Consider the following 22,589-nt stretch of genomic DNA (forward strand, 5'->3'; position numbering starts at 1 on the left):
TGCAACTTGGCAGCGGAGGGTCCCTTGTGAGAAGAAAGGCAGGGGAGGGGCACAAATCAGACACACACACACACACACACACACACACACACACACTCACAATGCTGAGCTCAGCAGCAGCATGATTCAGCCACTCTTACTCTGTATGTATGTTCAGCAGTGCACAGGCTCAGCTAGGCTAAGAAAAATCCACACGCCTGTTCTTTTACCCCTTCACAAACACTCGTACAGAAAAAATCAAATACATTTTGACCTTGGGGTAGGCATTGCTTCAAAGATGTTCAGCATGCAGTAGGGCCACAGTTAATGGTGAAAGGATTCCTTGGGATAAAATAAACTGTAGGCCATAAACATAATGAAAATGCAGTGTGACTGGAGAAATGTGGTATTTTGCAACGGTTTGTTCTGGAAATGATTCACCGAAACAGTTCCCCTCTTCCTTAGTTGAAATTCATAGGTCTCATCTCTAGCCTCTTCCTACAGCTACTGTTTATTTCTCTGTCTCTTCAATTTGTCCTGGCTAATTGCATTTAGAACTTGTATGGCAGTTTGTAACTGCATTAACCTTAGGAGTCACATCAGGCAGAGACTATTTAAAACACACCCCTATAGCACCAGTTGTATTGTGGGTAATGCCTCGGGGAGGTGTATCCAATCACATTGGAGTTGAGAGGAAGAGCTCATCATGTATTGGTCACACATTCTATTCAGCATCGCCCCACTACCGATTTCCAATACGGCCACTTCTGTCCCCATTCCTCTCTTTTTCAATTTCCTCATCTCAGCCTATTCGTGCCATCCATCTCACTTTCTTTTCTTCAAAACCACTCACTGCCAAACTTAATTTTTTTCTAGTGTCACACATCTGAAGATGAACGGAGGCAGTGAATAATAGAAAGATGCAAGAATGCTTCAGTTTGAAAATTCACCATGGCTTTGGTTCTCCAGCTCTAATACTGTATTTACTACAGCACTGGGAATAGATGAGTACTGCCAAGTGCGGAGGCTAGGAAACTGTAACGCTGCCAGCCTGGTGACTCCTATGGTGGTTTCTAGGACAGTGAGGGTATATGGGCGCTTCATAAGTAAGAGCACTGTGATACTTGTCTCAACGAGGGCTTGTTGTTCTGCTAGCTGTTGGACTCACTCACACACAGGCTGGTGCGTAGGATAAGGACAACCACGATGGTCATGTCAGGCTGTTGTCCTTTTCTTCTGCAATCTGATGTGTAGGAGGAACACGCACACTTAAATGCAACAGACTGAGCTAGTCAATCTCAAAGATCTGAGTATGGAGGTGTGCACAGAGGAACTACAAGTGACCGTTGGCTTCAAACAGCTTCACAGCACCCAAGTTAAATACATAGTGCAACACTTAACAACACTCAACGGTGCACAAACAACAGCAATTGCTCCAGTCAAAAGATACACAATTTAAGCGTAAGAAAAATAATGGATTTCAGAAAATTAAAACTGTTTCAATCCAACCATGTTCTTTCACCAAGTGGGACTTAGTGGACATACTGTGGTGCCACTGCAACTGGTAAAAGGTTAAAGGCGTACTTTTTGTATCGCTATTATCAGAGTAGTGTGGAATTGTTCCGACTGTTTCCTGGAGCCAGAGTTTAGTGTAGCTCATTCCTAGCTGCCTCAGAACTGTCATTCAAAAACATGTCAGATAGGCAAATTGCCACACTGAGGCATTTCAGAGACATATTCCCTCTTCATGATGAACACACTAGTTTGGCTTACTTCTCTTGTCAATCTACAGTAGTAAAGAAGTGTACACCTGGAATCGTATCTTTAAACATGTTTGTATATATATTAGATTTGTGTGAACTGAGGCTGTTCTCTAAAGATCAAACATGTAATGACAGAGTGGGGCTATAGAGACAAGGGGGTTTTAGGGTTAGCCGCGTGATGAATTAAAGGCCAATATTCATTGTTCCGTTTACTCCACCAACACCTGAGGCAATTCTTTTTCTCTTTGGCTGCTAAACGCTTTGTTCACCATCCATTGTCTAATGTGTGCTGTTTGGTGCTAGCAGGTAGCGTGCTGTGGGATTTCAAAGTGTTCAAATTGCGTTAAGCTGCTCTACAGTTGATTAGAGTGGTGATATTAACCCAAACTGTCCAGTTGTGTGCTAAAAAACCATGAACTGAAATATGAGATTAATCTCTTTAGAGCTGAGGGTAAATGCAGAATTGGGTGATAATTCCCTGTGGCTTTTGTCAAAACAAGATTAACATTACACGCAGATAATTTCCCAATCTAAAAATATTAGTTATAGATGCTTTAAGTATGTAGGCCAATATTTCATTAACAGGCATACTTAATAGCCAGTGAGCCACTCTGCCTTCCAACCATTCAAAATATTGGAGGAAAAGAACAATGCAAATGTGAAATTGAACCGTTTCTGTATGAGAAAATAATTATGTGTATGCATCTCTGTGTCACTCTCTGATTTAGTGGACATAATCCAGTATATGTGCCCAGATGGACAATTATTCTTCCCACATGTGTAATATTAGTGCAATGCCTTAGGCAGTATTGGCACTTGGGTGCTGAGCAGCGCTACATTTTTCATTTGATTAATCTAAGTTTAGTATCACAGAGGGTAAAAAAAGACACACACTTTGCCGTCTTCTCATTTTCTTAACAAAGCGTCTATACAAAGCAGGGATCGTCTTTCCAGGCAATCACCCATACGCACAGCAGCAGTGTCTGATTCAATTTGACGGACAATACAACACATGAAAACACAGCGTCATAGTATCAGGGAGAACAGTTTCCAGGTGCAGAAACTGTTCGCCTCCTCAGGCAGCAGCTTAAGTTCCACCATAAAACCCTCCCCTGCTCTTTGTACAGATAGGTGACAAAGGATGAAACACATCCCTTTGAGTAAGCCTTAATGCAGCACTCAGGACACAGATTACTGTGTGGCCTTCTATCCCTACAATTAACCCAAGCACCAATCCTCAGAAGCACACACTCGGTCCTTCTATCTCATATCCTTCCTTCCTGCCCATAGTTTCCCGACAATACTCCCCTGCTTGTAGTTGTCCTTTGACATCACCCTTGAAACACATATTCTCAAAGGCAGCATCAGCAAAGTTTCGTAGAAAATATATAAATAAGAGCAGAAGACAATAAGAGAAAGAGACCAGGGCTAATATATGGAGGCAAACAGATGACAGAATAAAAGACATTAGAACGAGGAGGAGAAAGGGATATGAGGGGGAGGGGAGATAGGGCAAGGTATTGTTTGCCAATGAGGGCCGAGGGGGCGTGCAGCTGCTGGGGGATCACAGAGGGGCTCAAGAGCAGAGCAGAGGAAAGAGGGGACAGACCCTGCCGCGTGCCCCTGACCTCTGGAACTGGGTTAAGAGGTTAGAGACACAGAAAGGCTCATATAACGGTCCCTCAATACCTCCGCTCGCACACAGCCCTCTCACATGCATTTCTATAAATACAGAGTGCTATCAGCAGTGCTGTTTGACAGTGGCCTGCGCCTGAGCCCTGCCCCACATTCAGATCATACTGCTCATCCTAGAAAACAACACTTAGTCAATGAAAAGCTGAGCCTATTGATCTGTTGAGCGCACAGTAGAGAAAAAAGCAAAACAATATTGGGGTTTGTCAATTCACAGTGACACTCCCAAAGTGGCTTCAATTCACTATAGGACACAATTAACTTGACATTTTTCGTAAAAATAAGCGTTGGACCCAGAGAGGGAGGTCAGCCGTGTCAGGGATAAAGGCATGAAGTTATGAAGGGAATGGAATTTGGTATAACAGCTGAGGTTCAGTGCTGCAGGCCTGTTGGGTAGATCTGAACATGGACATGAGCCACAGCGATGAGGAAGGAGTAGACGGAAACAAATGCTTCAGTTTGAAACAGTCACACCAACACAGCGGGTGCATTATTGAAACAGCTCTGGGCAAGGAAAGAATGCAGTAGGTGTGGGAAGGAGTGTGTATGTGTGTGTGTGGGGGAGTGATGGAGATGGAGGAGAGAGCTTGGTTTCCCCCGGACAGGTGGGACTTTGTGTGAAACTGGAGAGCAACACTTCCTCTCATCACACTCGTTTATATCACAGCTATTCTTTTGGCATGGGTCCTGCATGGTTATTGATTTCTTTGTTGTGACTGTCACAGATATTATAGTTATGCAACTTATGCCTTAGTTTTACTTGGACTTACACAACAATAACACATTCAAGTTCACAGCACATCAGACCATCAGGCATGAGTCAACTGAAACTACATCCTTTGGTCAAAATCAGTTTTATAAATTGCATTGACACATTATGTGTATAATGGTATATTCCTACAAGCTAACTCACACAAAGCAAACTTAAGGCAGGGTAGTATTCCAATACGATGACAAATTGTGTACAATAATAAAAATACATTTTATTTGAATGCGCCTTTCACAAAGACACACGATGTAAGCACATTTAAGTAGGGCAAGTATAGAAGAGACATTCAAAGTAGACACAAATGATTGGGACATAACATTCAAACGAAACTTAGAGAATGGTAAGCACTACTCTGAGTAGGCTACATTTAACAGGTGAGCTTTGAGGTGAGATTTTAATTGAGTGATGGTGTCGGACTGTCTGATGTGTAGGGGGACTTCCAGAGTCTGGGAGTATTGCAACTGAAAGCCCTAGCACCAATGAATGGGTAGTCTACTATGTGCATTAAATACCTTATGGGTACTCAAAAGCAGCAGGATACTTGCAAGATTCACAGGGAGTGTTAAGGGTCAACAGGAGCTTACAGGTCAACCTTTCCACAAAAACTTTTCAGGTCTATTTTTCCTTGAAAATATTGTAAAGACCACTTCCAAAATAATTTATTTTTCTGATAAAAGGTGGGTCATAGTACCATTAGCACTAACACTTTGTTCAAACACTTTCTCTGTTTTTGAAAGGTCCAAGTGGCAACCTCCAGTCCTGAAGATTAAGCCAACACGGAAGTGACAACAAATGCAGTTCTTCCAATGGCTCCAAATGTAAGTCAATCCCCCATGTTTACATTCCTTTCTTAACGGCAGAAAAGGGTGTCAACAAGCTAGTTTCCCTGCTCATGAGTAATGTATGGGGGGTGATATTTAGGCTTACAATTGGTGTGTTGACGAGTTTGGTGGCTTTGAGTGACAGGTAGGTGCTTTTAGAGGTCAACACCTGCTCGCTGTCAGCTCTGCTACGTCACCGGATTACGCCTCAGCTGACCCAACACTCCACTTATTTGCCCATTTTTGGAATAGAGTGTGTGTGTGTGTGTGTGTGTGTGTGTGTGTGTGTGTGTGTGTGTGTGTGTGTGTGTGTGTGTGTGTGTGTGTGTGTGTGTGTGTGTGTGTGTGTGTGTGTGTGTGTGTGTGTGTGTGTGTGTGTGTGTATGTGTGTGTGTGTGTGTGTGTGTGTGTGTCCTAGCATTACTATACTTGTGGGGACCTAAATCTGTTTACATAGTCACGTGTGGGGACTCGCCTCCCTTATGGGGACAAAATGGAGGTCCCCATGAGGGGGATCATTCATTTTAGGGTGAAGACTTGGTTAGGTTTAGGATTAGGGTTAGGGTAAGGGTTAGGCATGTGTTGGTTATGGTTAAAGTTAGGATAAGTCTCCAGGAAATGCATGTAAGTCAATGTAATGTCCCCTGAAGTGATGTATACATGGTGTGTGTGTGTGTGTGTGTGTGTGTGTGTGTGTGTGTGTGTGTGTGTGTGTGTGTGTGTGTGTGTGTGTGTGTGTGTGTGTGTGTGTGTGTGTGTGTGTGTGTGTGTGTGTGTGTGTGTGTGTGTGTGTGTGTGTGTGTGTGTGTGTGTGTGTGTGTGTGTGTGTGTGTGTGTGTGTGTGTGTGTGTGTGTGTGTGTGTGTGTGTGTGTGTGTGTGTGTGTGTGTGTGTGTGTGTGTGTGTGTGTGTGTGTGTGCTTAGGGACTCACCAGTGAGGTTGGTGCGTGCGCTGTAGGATCCCAGGTACCGCCCATCCGTGTTAGGTGTGTAACACTCAAACAGACCCTGGTCGTTGGCCTGCACTTTGGTGATGTGGAGCATAGCTGAGTCACCGCTAAGCCTCTCCACAGTGATCTCTTTACTGTTGACCCTCTGGGCATACACGGCGTAGGCATAGTTTGGCTGAGCCGTGCTTACGATGCGGATCTCCCTGTCTGCTACTGAAGGCAGATACATGGACCACTCAAAGTCCTGCTCCATTCCCTCTTTGTAGCCCGTCACGTTGCACAAGATGGTCACGTGAGAGCCCTCAGTCCGTACCAGCGGTCCACTTTGCAACGTTACAACTCTCTGAGCCACAGCAACACCAGCTGCAGATGGAGGTGATGTGAGAGGAGGGAAACAAGAAGAGAGAGAACAATGGTTACAAAACTGCAGTTTAAATATTTAACATTTGCCGACTTTATGCACCTTACATCTCCCAGGAAACACAGAAACAGCGTGACGGGTGCAGCTGAGCATTCTGGAGAGCACTCACTGAGGTGGAAGTGTGCACAGATACACAATCACATGAATGCACACATTTTTTGAACACAAGTAGCCACTTTAAATATTCACAGCCGCTCTTAAACAGCTGTCATCCAATCACACTCAATGCTATTACACGCACTCACACGTTAACCCTTCACCTCACGGACAACACTGCTGCTACATTACACTGGAGGTGAGAGGCGGCCATCTGGGAGCGAGAAGAGAGGTCAGTGTGAGCGGCAGAAACGCAAGTCAGCACGGCATGTTGAGTGTGTCTAGCTTCACCAAGTACAGTACATGCATTTTAAGTAGATAGTAATTACGGTTTGGTCTGATGCATGGATAATTATGAATAATAACACGGTGACCGATATAGGTATCCGTGTAAATGTCTCAACAAAAATTCCAACAGTGAATTATATAATTTCCATTACATTCATTGGTCAATCCAGCAGCGAGCACAATTCTATAAAAGATCGTAATAAAAAATGTCATCAATTAAATCTAGACATTCTTTTTTTAACCAAGAACGATCGCCAAGTGCAGTTCAATTATATAAATGAATGCTGCTTTGTCAGATGTCAAAACTGCTACCCCACATTTTTTTACACGCTTATTATTAAAATACCTCACCGTCCAAATACCCTCATTTGCTCCCTGGTTGTTACTCTTAGGATTATGAGGATGGGGATTTATGAGGATCTCTTTTTACCAACAGGGATTTATTTGTATTATTTGCATTTCGCCAATAAAAAACTAAGAGCATAAGAATCTAAAAAGGATAACATTCAACATTTTGTTTTTGCAGATTTCATGCTGAAGAGGAATACAAATTAAATATGCGGTTGTCCGCACATGTTCTCATCTACAAAGCATTAAGTTATTGGAGTGAAACATGAGACAAGTAGTGAGGGTTGTATGAAACTAAGAGCTAACTCAAAAGGCAAACCCCTGGTGATGATTACTCCGCTTTATGATGCTTTGTAGCCTATATTTAGGTTGACAGCATATGTGAATCTTGCTTCTACCCCTTGCATGAACACACACCAAACACTATTCTCCATTCAGAGAACAACTACAAACATCTCTCTCATTGGGGCCAGAGACAACAGAGCACTTACACATAACAACCCCCCCCCCCCCCCAAAAACCAGACAGAGCGACAAGCGCAGCGTTTCCTGTCTGCAGAGGCAACTGGGGATTGCAGCTGTGTTTCTGTGTGTGTGCATGCGTTTGTGTGTGTGTTTGAGAGAAAGTCTGTGTGATTCTGTGTCTGAGGGCAAAATAGCTGGCATTAATAATTCACCGGAACAGCTTTTTAACTTCAACAGCCTCTCTCCTTTAATAAGTTACATTCTCTTACACAAACCCCTCCTTTATTCACTATGCGTCCACATAAGCCTATATGTGTGAGTCTATGCATAATCAGACATAACTGAGTGTCTGTGGATCATGCCTTTTATTTCCTTCCTGTATTTAGAGTCCTTGGTGTATATCTTGCTTTTTTTAGACACATTCCGCTCTTACAATTCGCAGTACCATCCCAAGGTGAAACTCATTAATGTAATCATTCTCTATGGCTTGATTTCTCCTAATAGACCCCCACAGGATTAACCAGGATACAACATTTTTTAAATTTGCTGCAATGTCAACATTTAGATACAATGTTGTTTTTAAGAGAAAATGTAAAAAGGCTTCATTTGAGTGACAGCAGAGATATTGTCATAATGTTTTAGTGTAATGTTTCTCTAAACTGCGACGGAAATTTGCATATAAAAAAATAATAGGAACTCTAAATGAAGTTTGAAATAATAAACAAAGATAAGAATGATCTGAATTCATATTTAATAATTATGTACTTGTTAAATCCATTTCCTAGTTTCATTAAATTATACAAAACATATTCTGATGCCTTTTACACAACTATTTTAGACATTGTTATTGTTTTAATCAATTTGTTTATTTTTTTTTACCTGCAAAACCTATGGTCTAAGGGATTTATAAGTCCGTTAACATAGTAAATCCTTCTACAGAGGGCAAGGAACAACATTCTCTGGACTTAAAAACTGAAATTGACAAAGTCTGTGGCAAAGTGTGCCGACGAAATCTGTATTCTGACTCAGACTTTCTTCACTGTGATGTCAGTGTGCTAATCTGGCGGCGCCCGGTCTGCCCACATCCAGCTCGGAGCTGTCCCGCTGCATCACTGCTTCTTAGGTTGCAGCTACTCATATGGAATTGCTAGAAAAAATATTACTCAAAAATACCATACTCATACTGTGTTGGTGCATTAAAAGCTTTCCTCCCCATGTCTGTGTGCTGTCATCCTCCTGAAACAAGCTGTCTCCTCGCTTCTGATTACTCTCACTGCCTTCCTGCATGTTTCACCGATCATCAATCCTCTCTGTATACTCCTGTCTCTTCTCTTTGCCTCACAGTTCTCTGCATCTTTTCAGGCAGGATTTAAGCAGCTCTGTGAAACTTCAAAGTGCCCATCGCTCCGCAGGCTGTTTAGAAAGGCTGACAATGACATACCAAACCCTGCAGACCTTCAACTGATCACTCTATTCCACCAACCCTTCCAGAATAATCCCGTGCCCGCAACTTCCCCCACTTCTGCACCTCTGGCTGCGCTGCCTCAATCGTAGAGTGCCCATATTTGCTCAACAAGGCCTCGGATTTTCTATTATTAACCCTCATCTCCATCTCTGCATACCACGGATCTTTCTAGCCCACTCCTCCTCACGCCCCCCCCTTCCCCCCACCCCAACCTGGCTTTCCTGGTGTCTCATCTCATGCTGCCAGTCCCTTCCCACACAGCTCATTGCCTGGACACAGGAGACGTCCACTGTCACATAATGGTGAATGACTACGGAACAACTCTATAACTGACCTTGCTGTTTGTCTGCTGGAGCATCCGGAGCTATGGGAGTAGATGACTCCAAACACACACGCTCGTACAGACACACACACCAAAAACTGGAAAGAGGATTATGCTAAATGGAGGGGGGGTTCATTGCTAATCCAATCATTTGTGGCCAGTGTCTTATTCTCCGTGGAAACAGTAGGAAGGCCACTAGTCTTCAGGACTACTAGTCACAACATCACTCTCCTGTGAGACATAATAATTACACACCAAGAAAGGTGTGTAATAAAACCACTTCTGGGTTTAAGTATAGGAAGACCTTCACAGCAGGGTGGAAATGTGTTAATGTGAATAGTGAGGCTGTCAATCATCTCTTCTCACTTTGCTCTGATTTCTAATGACACACACATACTGTACATGTCCAGGCAAGTACAGAAGACACCAAGGATTTCCTACCAGCGAAGAGCACTGCATAAGGTTTTAAGTCCTCAAATATCAGTACTACCAAAAGTAAGTCTTTGCGTTCTGATATTAGTAATAACAGGATAAGAAGAAAATGTGATGCTTTAGATTACTCCTGCTGGTTTGTGTCTGCAGCTCGTTCACAAACACAATCGCACTGAAGGAAAGAAAAGCATTACCTAGACCTATTTTACATGCATATTAACTAGTCATTCAAAGAGAATAAAAGCATTGATTTATGTTTGGCAAATTATTTGGTAGAATCAACATTTACAGAAGTGGCCAATTACTGATCTCATCTCCTCAGAGATCATGGCACTGCTCTGCCTTGTGCTAAAAGACACGTCTCCTTTAAAAAGCTATAAAGAATTGTTTTGCAATCATCTTCTCACTGCAAGTGCTTTGGTGTGCATAAAACACAACGGTCAATACTTAAGTGAAAATAGTTTGGATTATTTCGCATTATTGTGATTTATTCTGGATTGTTCTTGAACCGGGCACACTTTTGGAAAAAGGCAAAGCCATGCATCTTCCAATCAAGATTGTGGTTGGTGTGATGTCAAATGGTTGGCAGGTCAACCATTTGGAAACCACATTTTTAGGGGCTTAAAAATAAAACATGTTTAAAAGCAAGTTCTCTCCCTCAAACCTTTATACAAAAACTTTTTGGGGGAAAGTTTAAGAGCGGGTCAGCTGAAGCATCTCCAGCAAGTGAAATATGAATTAATTATGAACATGCTTGCAAGACACTAAAAGAAAATAGACTCAGTCAATGTCCTATCTCCCCAAAGGAAGTTCAGGCACATCCCACAGATCTGACATCTTGTGAAGATTTCTATTCTGCGAGGTGGTGATGAGCAAAGGAAAGGATTGCATGGTGAGAAGAGAGGAAAGAGAGGTACAAGAAGGAAGCTAAAGAGAACACGACAGCTGGCGCCAGGGGGCTACACTACTAAAATGCACAGAACTAAGTGAATATACAAGCCACTGACTTATATGATGTACATACGTGTTGGACTGAGAAAGCTAAATGCTGGAGGAAGATGAAATACAAAAGAGTATTTCCCTCTCCGCACATCTAGGCCCTGGTTAACCATTCTCCAAAATCACTCTTTTCTTTTCTCCCTCTAGGCCCCCAAAAGCATTCAACCCTGTTAACATCATTACCAGAGAGAGAGAGTATGAGGGAGACGGGGAGATTCCAAGATGAGGGAAAACTGGAGGGAGAAAGATGAAACCGGGTGCAATAGGAATGTTGCCTGAAATCGTGCAAAAAATAAACCTGTATTGTGCTATATTATATTGGACCTTGCTAGATTATAATTTCCTTTTCTTTCATTTGAAATGTAACAGAGAATGTGTGCTGATGCTGTGAATAAACACCCTTTATCCTTGAGCAATACACTGAATATTTGGCAACTCGCTCATTGTACATCTTAAACCATGTAATGGAGTGATGAGAATTCCGACTCTTTCTTCCCACCACTTTTTCTTTATGCTTGGAACTTTGAGAAATGGGCTCTGGCCAAAAATGACAATTCAGGCCTCATTCTCTCTTTTCTTTTTCCCTCCTCTTCCTTCCCGCGGGGATAATCATCGTCTGCGTCAGACTGTAGAAATCAGTGTAGCAGGGGCTGTCATTAACAAACTCTGACCCTTTAGCCGGCTTCAAATACTTCAACAACTTCCATATTCACTGTCGAGTTATTAAGTGAGCTGTTTTAAAGACAAATGATTGAGTGTGCATTTTTATTTATTTTTGGCGCTGAAGAAAAAGCTAAATGATTTCACTGTTCAAGGCAGGGCAGAATGTGTTAGCTGCTGGAAGCCTGTCAGCGGGGAAACAGGTGTGATGCTCCGTGTTTGAGGGTCTGACATGGAGCAACACAGCGAGAACGAGATGGTTCTAACTTCCATTAGAGAGCCAGACAGACGGGCCGGCAGCCGGGCCGAGCTAACAGCTGACAAACATTTACAACAACTGCCCATTACATCCGCACAGCTCTAAGAACAAGAGAGTGCAGGAGCGTTCAGAGAGTGGGAAGACGAAGTAGATATACTGTCACTATTTTATATTTTTATAGCTCAAGTACAGAGAGCCAGGTGATGTTACGGGTATATGCAGGGCTTACCAGATAAGAACCGTTACATGGAGGGGAAAATCGCTACGGGAGTTTTTATAAGCCAGCAGTATGAGAGAGGACTACCCATCATACATTTCATAGCTTTAGAAAGCAGCCAGAGGGCAAAGAGAGAATAACAAACAGAACTACTCATGTATGGTACAGGAGTGTACTACACATGTATGCTCCGTCTCAGAGAAAGCCTCTCAACTGGATTGCAAAGAGTTTACATGCAAATGCTTTATGTTGCATAGTTCTGTTCTCTCCCTCTTTTTCGGAACTGGGACAGAGGTGTTTTTACAAAGTTCGCTAGTTTGGGAAATCCACTTATTCTCTTTCTTGCCGAGAGTTAGAAGAGAAGACTTATCCCGACTGTGTGCGTGTGCGTGCGTGCGTGTGCTTATTTGCTGGACTTTTTCTTGGCTTCGAGCGGTAACTTTCTGATGTCTCTGCTGTGCCGTTTGCCTGGCAACCTTACAGTGACAAATGAGATGAGAAAACATGAGAAATGGATGTGTTTTGCTTTCAGTCCTGTGCCATTTAATGTCTATCAACTTGTCATTTTGGTGATTCATATCAATGTCTACAGCTCTTAACATGGATTCCTGCTCTTTCACACCTGGGTCATGCTGTCTTTTGCTCGACTATGCTAACTAGTCTTAATTTATTGGCCCCCTGGGCTACAACAGTCATGACCCCACCTGCGCTTTTGCTCATAACAGCTGGTGAAACCAGGATAAAAGCAATAGGGGGTTTTAATGCTAAATCCTACATCTGTTTTAATGTGTTAACGTACACCGCAGGTGTCTGTGGCCACCACATTTGAAATGTAAGTAAGAGGGATGATGCTTGCCTATAGCAGAAATGGGCTGATTCATATGTTCTCCTATCCGTTTTCTATGCCGGTAGTGCATGTCGATGTGTCAACAACAAGGAGCAGATAATGATCCATTCTTTCTGTTGAACAGCTGCCTCTTCATCCTCCCTCCTACACCCTCAGCTGCTTCGCCTTCCTGTTTGACCACGCAGGAAAACAGCTCTCAAGTTTTATTGTTTAATCTCTGATGATTTCAAACACATAATCCGCATGCAGTGACTCTTCCTAACCTTTTAAATAACATTTTCAAGCCATTTCAATGAAATAACTCATCAGTGACGCGCAACTACATACTTCATCCATTAAATATACTGTTTATTAAAATGCTATATCTCTGTCCCACAACGTGTAGGTGAGGGAACATGAACATGATTACCTTTAAACGTTATTAGAGAATGATTACATGACTCTGTTACTAAGCTTTGCGTCAGTGCAGCAAGAGGCAACAGCAGAGGCAACAGCCTGAGCGGAGAAGAACCAAATCACCCCTACATAACGACAGAGCGACAGCGACATATGAATAAAATGAAAGCGTAAAAAATGTCTTTACTTGAAGACACTTCTTACCAACGCTATTATTAATAAATAATTCAAAACACAGAAGCAGCTAGCAAGACTATGATAAACCGCAGCGATCTAGCAAAGTCTCTCTTGCTTTTATTTTGCATCTGTCCAAAAAAAACACAGCATTACATATTGTGTTTGAGATCAACTCATGTTTGCACTTACAGTCATAAGGCTGAGCAATAGCAGGTCGCAAACAGACACACACAAATAAACTGCATCAGTTATTCATACTAAAATAAGGCTTGCTATACTTTACTTTACTTTACAGTATGATGTCTCAACCCAGCAGTAACAAAGTGAGCAATGAATCAACAGCTCCTCAGAAAGAAAAAAGTACTACATGTAGGAAGTAATCACAACTTCTCAAACCTGCGTTCCATATCATCTCATTAAAACGAAGAATATATATATTATTTATCATTTGTAACTATGTATTTTGCATACTTTATTTTTAAATCTACAATTCAGTGGGTCATTAGAAGCTTGCTAAACATTTAGGGTGACAGATGGTTACAATTAGTAGATGTGATGCTTATAAGATGTGGCAGGACCGTCTGTGTGAGACAGAGAAGCGTTGAGGTTAGTAGTTAGAAGTGCCAATCATTCTTTCATAAAGCAAAACACCATTATCCCACCTACTGTTTCCTTCAGTGTATACAGTGTGGGAGACAATGGAGTCAAGACAGGGGACAGAGGCAAGTTGTCAATGTGGTTCATTCATATTATCACACACACACACACACACACACATCCACACACACACACAGACAGACACGCAAACACACACGCACACACACACATCTCTTTGAGTGGCTCAATCTACTCCCTTTGCCAACTCCATTAACTGTATGGACACCTGCTACCCCATTAACCTCATCTGCCCAGCCCATCCCAAACCCGGCCCTCTCACACACACACACCCCCCCACCCACCCATATCCCCCACCCTGTCTGCATGACAAAGCGTGTGTGTTTCAAATCTCCCGACACAACAAATGAAAGTTCCCTCAACTGTTACAGCACAGTCTGATTGTTTGTGTTAATTGTTATAAAAAGAACGTGAGTACATAAAAAAACTCAGTTATCTTCGGTCATTATCCATCTTGTGCTTGTGCACAATTAAGCTCGACAGCTGCATCTATTTCATGTCCAGTGGTTACTTTTTGTATGACTGGCAGCTTTCATCAGTTCCCACGTTTGCACATTAAGCTGCAGATTGGAAAGGAAACTAATTAACTATTAATTAGTCTTCTTCAAACAGACTTTTTCTGCCATTGTCACTCATTGTGCCTCTCAGGCAGTAAAAAACATGCGCTTGTAAATTCATGCATTTATGCATAAGCAATCAGGCACAAACACACACATGCATCTCTTTGGTCTTAGGTGTTAAGTAGAAAAGAAGCACATTACGAGAACAAAATGGCAAAGTAAGTGAAGTGCTCTTAATGAGATTTATTATGTACTTTCTTTTTCTTTTCTTTTTTAAGTGGGGGGACATGCATTTAGAAATGAAATAAAATGTAATTATGTGCACCGACACATTTGCACGTGCACATCAAGCTGAGCGCGTGCCACTGAATATGGATCAGCGTTGTGGGAGAGGTCACCATAGTTACACTGACTGGTGTGTTTCTCAGCAGCATAGGAGCTCTTCTGGTGGAGGCTAGGGGTCTGTGGCTTCACCGCAGGATAGCAGCTCAGAGTGCTGAGGGTGCTGATGTGCGCGTGTGTGTGTGTGTGTGTGTGTGTGTGTGTGTGTGTGTGTGTGTGTGTGTGTGTGTGTGTGTGTGTGTGTGTGTGTGTGTGTGTGTGTGTGTGTGTGTGTGTTGTGTGTGGTGTGTGTGTGTGAGCGAGTGTGTGTGTGTGAGTGTGTTTGGAGGAGTAAAGTGGAATTCTCTCGCCGGCCAGTCTTCATCACTCTCTGCACAGCACAGCAGAGGGGGGAGGAGCAGACTAAATCCCAAGGGGAATGGGGGGTGGGTTAGTCTTTTAACTGGGCAAAGAAGGTGCTCGTAAACAGCCCAAGGTAGATGTGGCTGCGAAACAGAGATTCTTCATCCGACACTGTAATGACGTTGAAAATATCTGGTTTGGATCACGCTTTAGGCCGTTTCTAATTAAAGCTCTTTGAAGAGGAGGTGGGATGGGCATAGCATTGTTTAGAAGATGGTGGGGGAGGGAGGTCAGGGGCTACTCACTGGAGGAGGCGGTGCAGGAGGAGGTAGCCGGAGCACTGTTTGAGTGAGAGGCATAGTTACATGCAAATCAGCCCAAGAGAACACAAACGGGTTACAAACTGAATGGCTAAAGGGTTGTTGTTTGGTTGTTATCACAAAACATGAGATACGATCTCAGGCGTGACCAAGTGTGAAGAAACAGCCACTATATCGCAGGTAGTCGTGATGTGGGACGGTCCAGCAGTAAACCAGAAGTGCTGCTGCTGAGTCCAAATCAGACACAAAGCAGACGCTGCCTCTGCTCCAACTTTCCTGAATCATCGTGGCAGGCAGGAAGTCTCCCCCGAGAAGTGTGTAGCACTTTACAGTCACTCATCTGCCCATGTGGATCGGAGAGAGATCTGGGTCACGGGGGAGGATCATCATTAAAAAAAGAAGACACCGCATGAGAAGACTAGTGGTGATTATTCAAAACTAACTTTCTGAGATTCTGATGCTAGCAATAAAGTCATTACAATCTTAAAGTGTCCTTGATCTCTTATGAAAGCTCCATTGGAGGAAAGGTTACTTTATTTTTTTAAACTAACTTTTCACATTTACGAGCCCGGAAAAAGGAGGAAACCTGATAACAGCAAGTGGGTTGGAGTAAAACTGCAGTGGTAGTTGGGTGTGAATTTCTGTAGCCGACTGTGAAGTCTGAACGACAAGGCAATTACTTGTCCTGTGAATAGTAGACACTAGTTACAAGTATTTGACTTTACTTTGGGGGCACCTGATGCTCCAAAGTCCACAAGTACAAGCGCATACTCATCATTCAGTTGTATTGATCCACTGCCAATAGGACATGTCAGTCCTTACACTGGCCTGCGTTTTTATTACCCATCCTTTAAACAAATATGTACTGAAACCTACCACAGTTGGTGGATGATAGCCACGCTGACAGTCTTGTTTCTGATTCTCTATCCTTTGTTTTCTGTCAGTTGAGTCAACAATGTTGTGATGTGAAAAAACAATAGCACAAAAGGCATCTTGTCATGAGTATACTATACACAAGTACGTGGTTATAGTAGTGCTTCTGATGCAAACAAACTTGCAAAATGTAGCAGGCACAGCAAATAACAAGGGGAGGAAACGGCACTGCAATCAGACAGCTGCATAAACCTGTGTTTTCCCTGACAGAGTAGGTGCTCTGTTTCAGGATGTAACAACAGACTCAAATAATAAGTGACAACACTTGGGACAATCGCACGCCAAACTTTTCTGTAGGATATATATAAATAGCACGACATCAGCTATACAAACAGATAGGCAGTGAGTTATGGCACTTTTCCTCACTGTCTAGACTGCACTCGCTGTTATGTCAGCTGAGAGATGCAACACATGGAAAGCATTCCTAATGTAGCAACAGCTGAGTGAAGATGCAGAGCAAGAAGACGCATTCGCTCGACCACACAAGCTAACATCCCTGTCATTTCTGGGTGGGAGCCTCCATCTGGCATTCCTATTTTGGACAGTGGAGAGGCTGGGGTGTGGCAATGCAAACTTTGAATCCCTGTGAGATGACCTCAGCTTTCCCATGACCATATAAAGATAATATGTTATCCTGTTCAGCTTTAAATAGATAGTTACTTGTATCTATATGCAAACAAGGAAGCTTCCTTTAACATGGTAACCAAAGACTAGACAGAAATAAGTGAGGTTCATTTCATTGGCTCTTCCATGTCCCAGTTTGCTTTCGCTGTTGATTAGACTTCACAAAACTAAATGCACACATTTCCATGAGAAACTTGGACAAATAAAATGGGTCTCTCTAACTTTCAAGTGTGTGAATTGTCACAGCACTACATGGACAATCAAATATATACTCGAGTGGCTATAAGTGCTACCCTTTTTTCTACAGCACAAACGTTTGGAAAGATGAATCCACCATAGTTACGCCTATAAAGGACATGAATTCTTGAGTACCTTCTAGTTGTTTGATTGGGAATTATAGAGGGACAGATGTTTTGAAGTTTGATGGTGTTACTTCAGCTTCTTAAAACTTTCCACTCAATAGCACTGTGATGAGCCAGGATAACAGGCTATTGTTTCAGCACCTCTTCTGACTTGAAACCACTGATCAAAAATATCTTCAATCATGTCACTATAAGATAAGGATGACTGAAAGCACAGGGAGACAGATATATAATGAAGGAGCATGAGGGAGAAATAAGGTGCTTTCAAAAGTGATTAAAACATTGGTCTTCATCTATGTCTGTATGGAGTCTTGAACTGTGTATAACATCAAACTGTGCAAGCCAGCAGTGTATTCTTTTTATTCCAATACATTTATATTATTATTATTATTGTGTGGAAACGCAGATTAACTACATATTGATTTGAAAAGTCTGGTGTGATTTCCATCACAATAATAAATAATAAATTAATGCTGGCAGGATGCATGTTTAAAACCTGCCGAAATATTTTCATACGCTACAAAATTAATGAAAAGTAATGCATGGAAGAAAAAAGTATTTTTCTTTTACTGTTACAGAGGAGTTTGATTTTAAGCTAAATTATGACATGAAGATGCAACTGTCAGCATGATTCTGTGTATATTGGTTATATATTAGATTTGAATACAAAGGACACACCCCAGTTTTGCCACCCTGCATGAATTATTTATAACATCTTTCCTATACTCACAACCAACCATCTGACAAAGGTTTCGCAAATGCATTCATAACGAGTTCAGATATGTGTGAACAGGGTGAAAACAGCACCTGGTTTACTTAGTAGGCAGAGAAAATCGAGATGTATATAAAACATGACATCATGACAAATACGAAAACAACTGAGGGTGGTAGAATGTGCATCTTGTTAGCCATAAGCTTTCAAATCTTCTCTGTACAAATCTGCTCTGAGACCAGCTTATAAACCGGACCAGTGGCAGCTCATCTGAACCCAGGCACCTGGAGGCTGCTCTCCTGTCAGCCCAGTAAATCGAAACCACTCAGGCATTTCACAGTTAAACCAGCCATCCTTGCACATGTTACATTTCAATTTAGTTATATACACTGGGACGTCTTGGGTACTTTAGATTGGCACCCCGTTTCAAACTCACTCTCACAAAAACAGTAGCAATCCCCCCAAAAAGCACCACACAAGCATCTTTTTCACTCTGCGGGCGTGGGGGTGGCTAATAAACATTCCTTCCTTCAGGCAACTCTTTTATATTCTTTATATCATATACGCCGGTGCCACAAATAAGCATGCACGCGCACCCACTAACACCTGGTTGCAAAGTCAGCAGCAGATATAACCCCAATATCGGATTTGCATGCCAAAAAACGAAGCACCTCTGGGTTTAACAATGACCGATACAGCTGCTCCTCCTTCGTGTCGAAAGGAGCCAGTTGAGGTGGTTCGGGCACCTAGTTAGGATGCCACCTGGGCGCCTCCCTAGGGAGGTGTTCCAGGCACGTCCAGCTGGGAAGAGACCAAGGGGTAGACCTAGGACCAGGTGGAGGGATTATATCTCTGGCCTGGGAGGGCCTTGGGATCCCCCAGTCAGAGCTGGTTGATGTCGCCAGGGAAAAGAAAGTTTGGGGCTCTCTGCTGGAACTGCTACCCCCGCGACCCGACCACGGATAAGCGGGAGAAGATGGATGGATGGATGATACAGCTGTCATCCACCCTTATTTTATTCTTCCTTCTGAACAAATGCATGTGCCAGCCGATTCATGAAGGCAGAATCTGACAAATGAAAGACCCAAGCACATGTCATTGACACAGCTGCTTGTACGTAAACACTAAGAGTGGGATAAACAATTGATATGCATTATTGGATTGTGTGTCCTTCCATAAGACACTTTAAATCGGTAAATGCTCTCTAGTCAGATCAGCCTTTTGCCATTGTGATTTAATGGTTTTGGTGTGTTGATGGCAAATGGACATTCTGCTGTATGCGAAACATCCATAACAAGGTCCCCGAGCACAATGTGATGTCTTCAGAAGTCTTGTTCTGTCTGAGCAACAGCCCCAAGCAAAGTCAGTGAACTACCATGAGAGACTTGATTTGGGAAGCCACAGAGCCAGAACATGTTGTCATCGTGCCTTCCATAACGACTTCATTATCAAAGAAATTGCCAATATATTTTCTGTCAATCCACTAATTTGTCGGCTCTGGAGGATTCCTTTGCAGCATATCACATAAAGGAGAATTGCCTGCCAGCCTAATGCATCACCAATAATGCTATGTCATAACAGCATTAGAAAGTATCCTGAGTCCTCTTGTGGTGTGTGCCAGTGATCCACACACTCCACATAAAAACACTCTTTTCTAACACATGAAATGTCCTTCACCACCTCAAACTGCATCCCGCTTAACCACATGACTCATGGTCATTATGTAATATGAAAACCCTCCGTTTTCCAGCCTACACGGAGATTAGGTCTGAATTGTTAGTGTGTGCACTCTTATCTACTGTACATGGAACAATGCACCTCACGTTTTATTCGGGAAAACACATTTACAGCCCCCGGTCCCAGTGAGAGTGAATTCTGATGTGGGGAAAGGGAACGTGAGGCAAGACACAGACTGGTAATCCTCTTGGCCAAGTGGGGGCCTCCAGTGGGCTGACTTCCACTCCCACTCACGCCCCCCTTCTCTGTCCCCCGTCAGCACTAGGCCTCCCCATCCAGGAACAGAAAGGCCATCTGGTGTTTGTTTGGGACAGTTCACAGGATGTACTGTGCTTATGAGTGTGTCAGCAATCATGCCTGTATGAGTGTTTATGTGTGTGTAATAGGCTGGGGGCAACATGCTTGAACTCGCATTTTCTGTGAAAGCCAATAAATTGCAGGTGAGTTACAAATGTGTGAGAACAGAACACACAGTGGATTTACGCCGAGGGATTACTGTACAACAACTAGTACTGAGTGTCTTCATACCCACTGGATGACTTCATAGCCTGGGGGTATTGGTTATGCGTGACCCAGGAGTGTCTATGATGCGAGTGTATACATAATCAGTATTGGAGGTGTGTGAATACACTTTATGTGTGGATGACTGCACTATTTGACTACAGGCAATAGCAGGTTGTCCATAAGAACAGATCATGAACACAGGAGGTCAGACTGTATAGGGTTAATCTGTGTGACTGGAAGTCCAAATATCACATTAACCTAGTTCCACACACACACACACACACACACACACACACACACACACACACACACACACACACACACACACACACACACACACACACACACACACACACACACACACACACACACACACACACACACACACACACACACACACACACACACACACACACACACACACCACACACACACACACACACACACACACACACACACACCATTATTGCAGTGATTATTGTAGCCTACTTCCACCTGACTCACGATGATGACTAGTAGGTTAGTTGATCCCCCCAACTGAATAGAACAGTAGCCTACATTTGTCATACAGGTGTGCCTCTTTTATCTAGCAGAGAGTGGAAATTCACAGTGGAGATGAAGACTGAAAGCTTCTTTAGATTACTTACCAAGCAGCGCACAGGCAAAAAGGAGCGCACCGGTTGCCATTGTTTGTTGCCCCGCAGATCCACTTGTAATATTCCCTTCAGATGAGGAAGGGGGTGTCTGGTCGGGTTTGACAGTGTGGTTAACCGCTGGTCCTGAATCGTAAATAAGATCTACGAATCCCGGATGACAAACACGGCTGGGGCTTGTGAGTCAAATCCACAGCCAGTTAGTCCGTCGGGTTGTCAGCGTCCGACTCACCTCTCCGGTGTCCTCCTGATTTAAAGGGGAAAAAAACCTGGGGTGAAGCTTCCCCCTCACCTATCTTCCTTTTTATCACTGACGACTTGTGCGTATGGCAGGCGCCTGGGCGACCCAACCCACTCCCGGTTTACTACGCATCCGAGACTGCGGAGGCGATTCACACGCGCAGCCCCCTCGGAAATAAAAGACGAAAGTCCAGCGTGACTTGTGCGTATTTGCACAACCTGACTAGACAAGAGACTACAACGTGTACAGGGGATCTGAGAGAGTGCTGCCGGTGTGGAGGCAAGCTGGAATAAGTCCTTGCTATGATTTTCCTCCCCTTCGTTGATGGGAGAGCAAATTTCAGTCCTATCAGGCTCTGGCTTTCTCCACGGCAAATCCCGGAGACTATAATCAATCTCCCACTATCGCTCCGCAGAAAGCCCAATGGGCGGGCGCTCTAGATGAATCAGACAAGGCTTTGTGCTCTGACACAATACATGAGATTAATCAATGCGCACTCTAAACCCTAACACTGGGTTCTTAATTGTACTACCAATACACCTGAGCCAGTGTGTCCTAATTCAAAGCACAACAAAATTGCAAGATATCTTAACAGCCATAAAAAAGCTGCTTTCCTCGTCAGTTCCAACACTAATTACAATCTGTCTGACAAATGATGTGATCTGGTCCCAGGCAGAAACAGTCCACTGTGTTTTCTTCTTCCAAGGTTATTTCCCTGCTTCCGGCTTGGCAAATCATTTTTGTTTGCCTGGGCAGTTTGAAAACTTAGCAGCGTGCTGTCTGCCCCCACCCCCTTTCAAAGACCACGCCCCGGCCGTGTGGGACACCGTCCGCTATGGGAGAGAGGCATAAGGGAGAAGCCACATTTGCATTTCTGAATTTAAATTATAGGCCAGGTCGTTTGAATAGGTTAAGCGAAGTGGATTGTAATTTTGCCTTTAAAGATACCAATTTTCTCATCGTTTTATTCTCCCGGGTAAAGTTTAACCAGCGTTTGACTTTAATTATTATGGCACAATGGCACTATTCTCCACATAAAAATTGCATAATGATTGGGTCTTGCAAATGAAATATGGTGTTTACTTTTTTTATGCTGATCACCAATATCACCTTCTCATGCATAATTAACCCAGAAGTGTGTTATGGACAAACAATTTCCATCTCACACACACACACACACACACACACACACACACACACACACACACACACACACACAC

The 22,589-nt window shown here is 43.1% G+C and overlaps 1 protein-coding gene across 1 annotated transcript in view; it reads right to left on the reverse strand.

Annotated features, from left to right (window-relative positions):
* Positions 1-22,098, reverse strand: part of igsf3 (immunoglobulin superfamily, member 3) — a 62,547-nt gene extending 40,449 nt beyond the window's left edge. The window contains exons 1-2 of the mRNA XM_034110476.1: positions 21,123-22,098; positions 5,956-6,336 (exon numbers count right to left, since the gene is read on the reverse strand). Of these exons, the coding sequence (XP_033966367.1) occupies positions 5,956-6,336; positions 21,123-21,162 (421 nt within the window). The 5' untranslated portion in view covers positions 21,163-22,098. The remainder of the gene's footprint in view (positions 1-5,955; positions 6,337-21,122) is intronic.
* Between the last annotated feature and the right edge of the window lie 491 nt (positions 22,099-22,589).

The sequence above is a fragment of the Pseudochaenichthys georgianus genome, chromosome 21 (assembly GCF_902827115.2).
Source record: "Pseudochaenichthys georgianus chromosome 21, fPseGeo1.2, whole genome shotgun sequence".
Taxonomy (NCBI): domain Eukaryota; kingdom Metazoa; phylum Chordata; class Actinopteri; order Perciformes; family Channichthyidae; genus Pseudochaenichthys; species Pseudochaenichthys georgianus.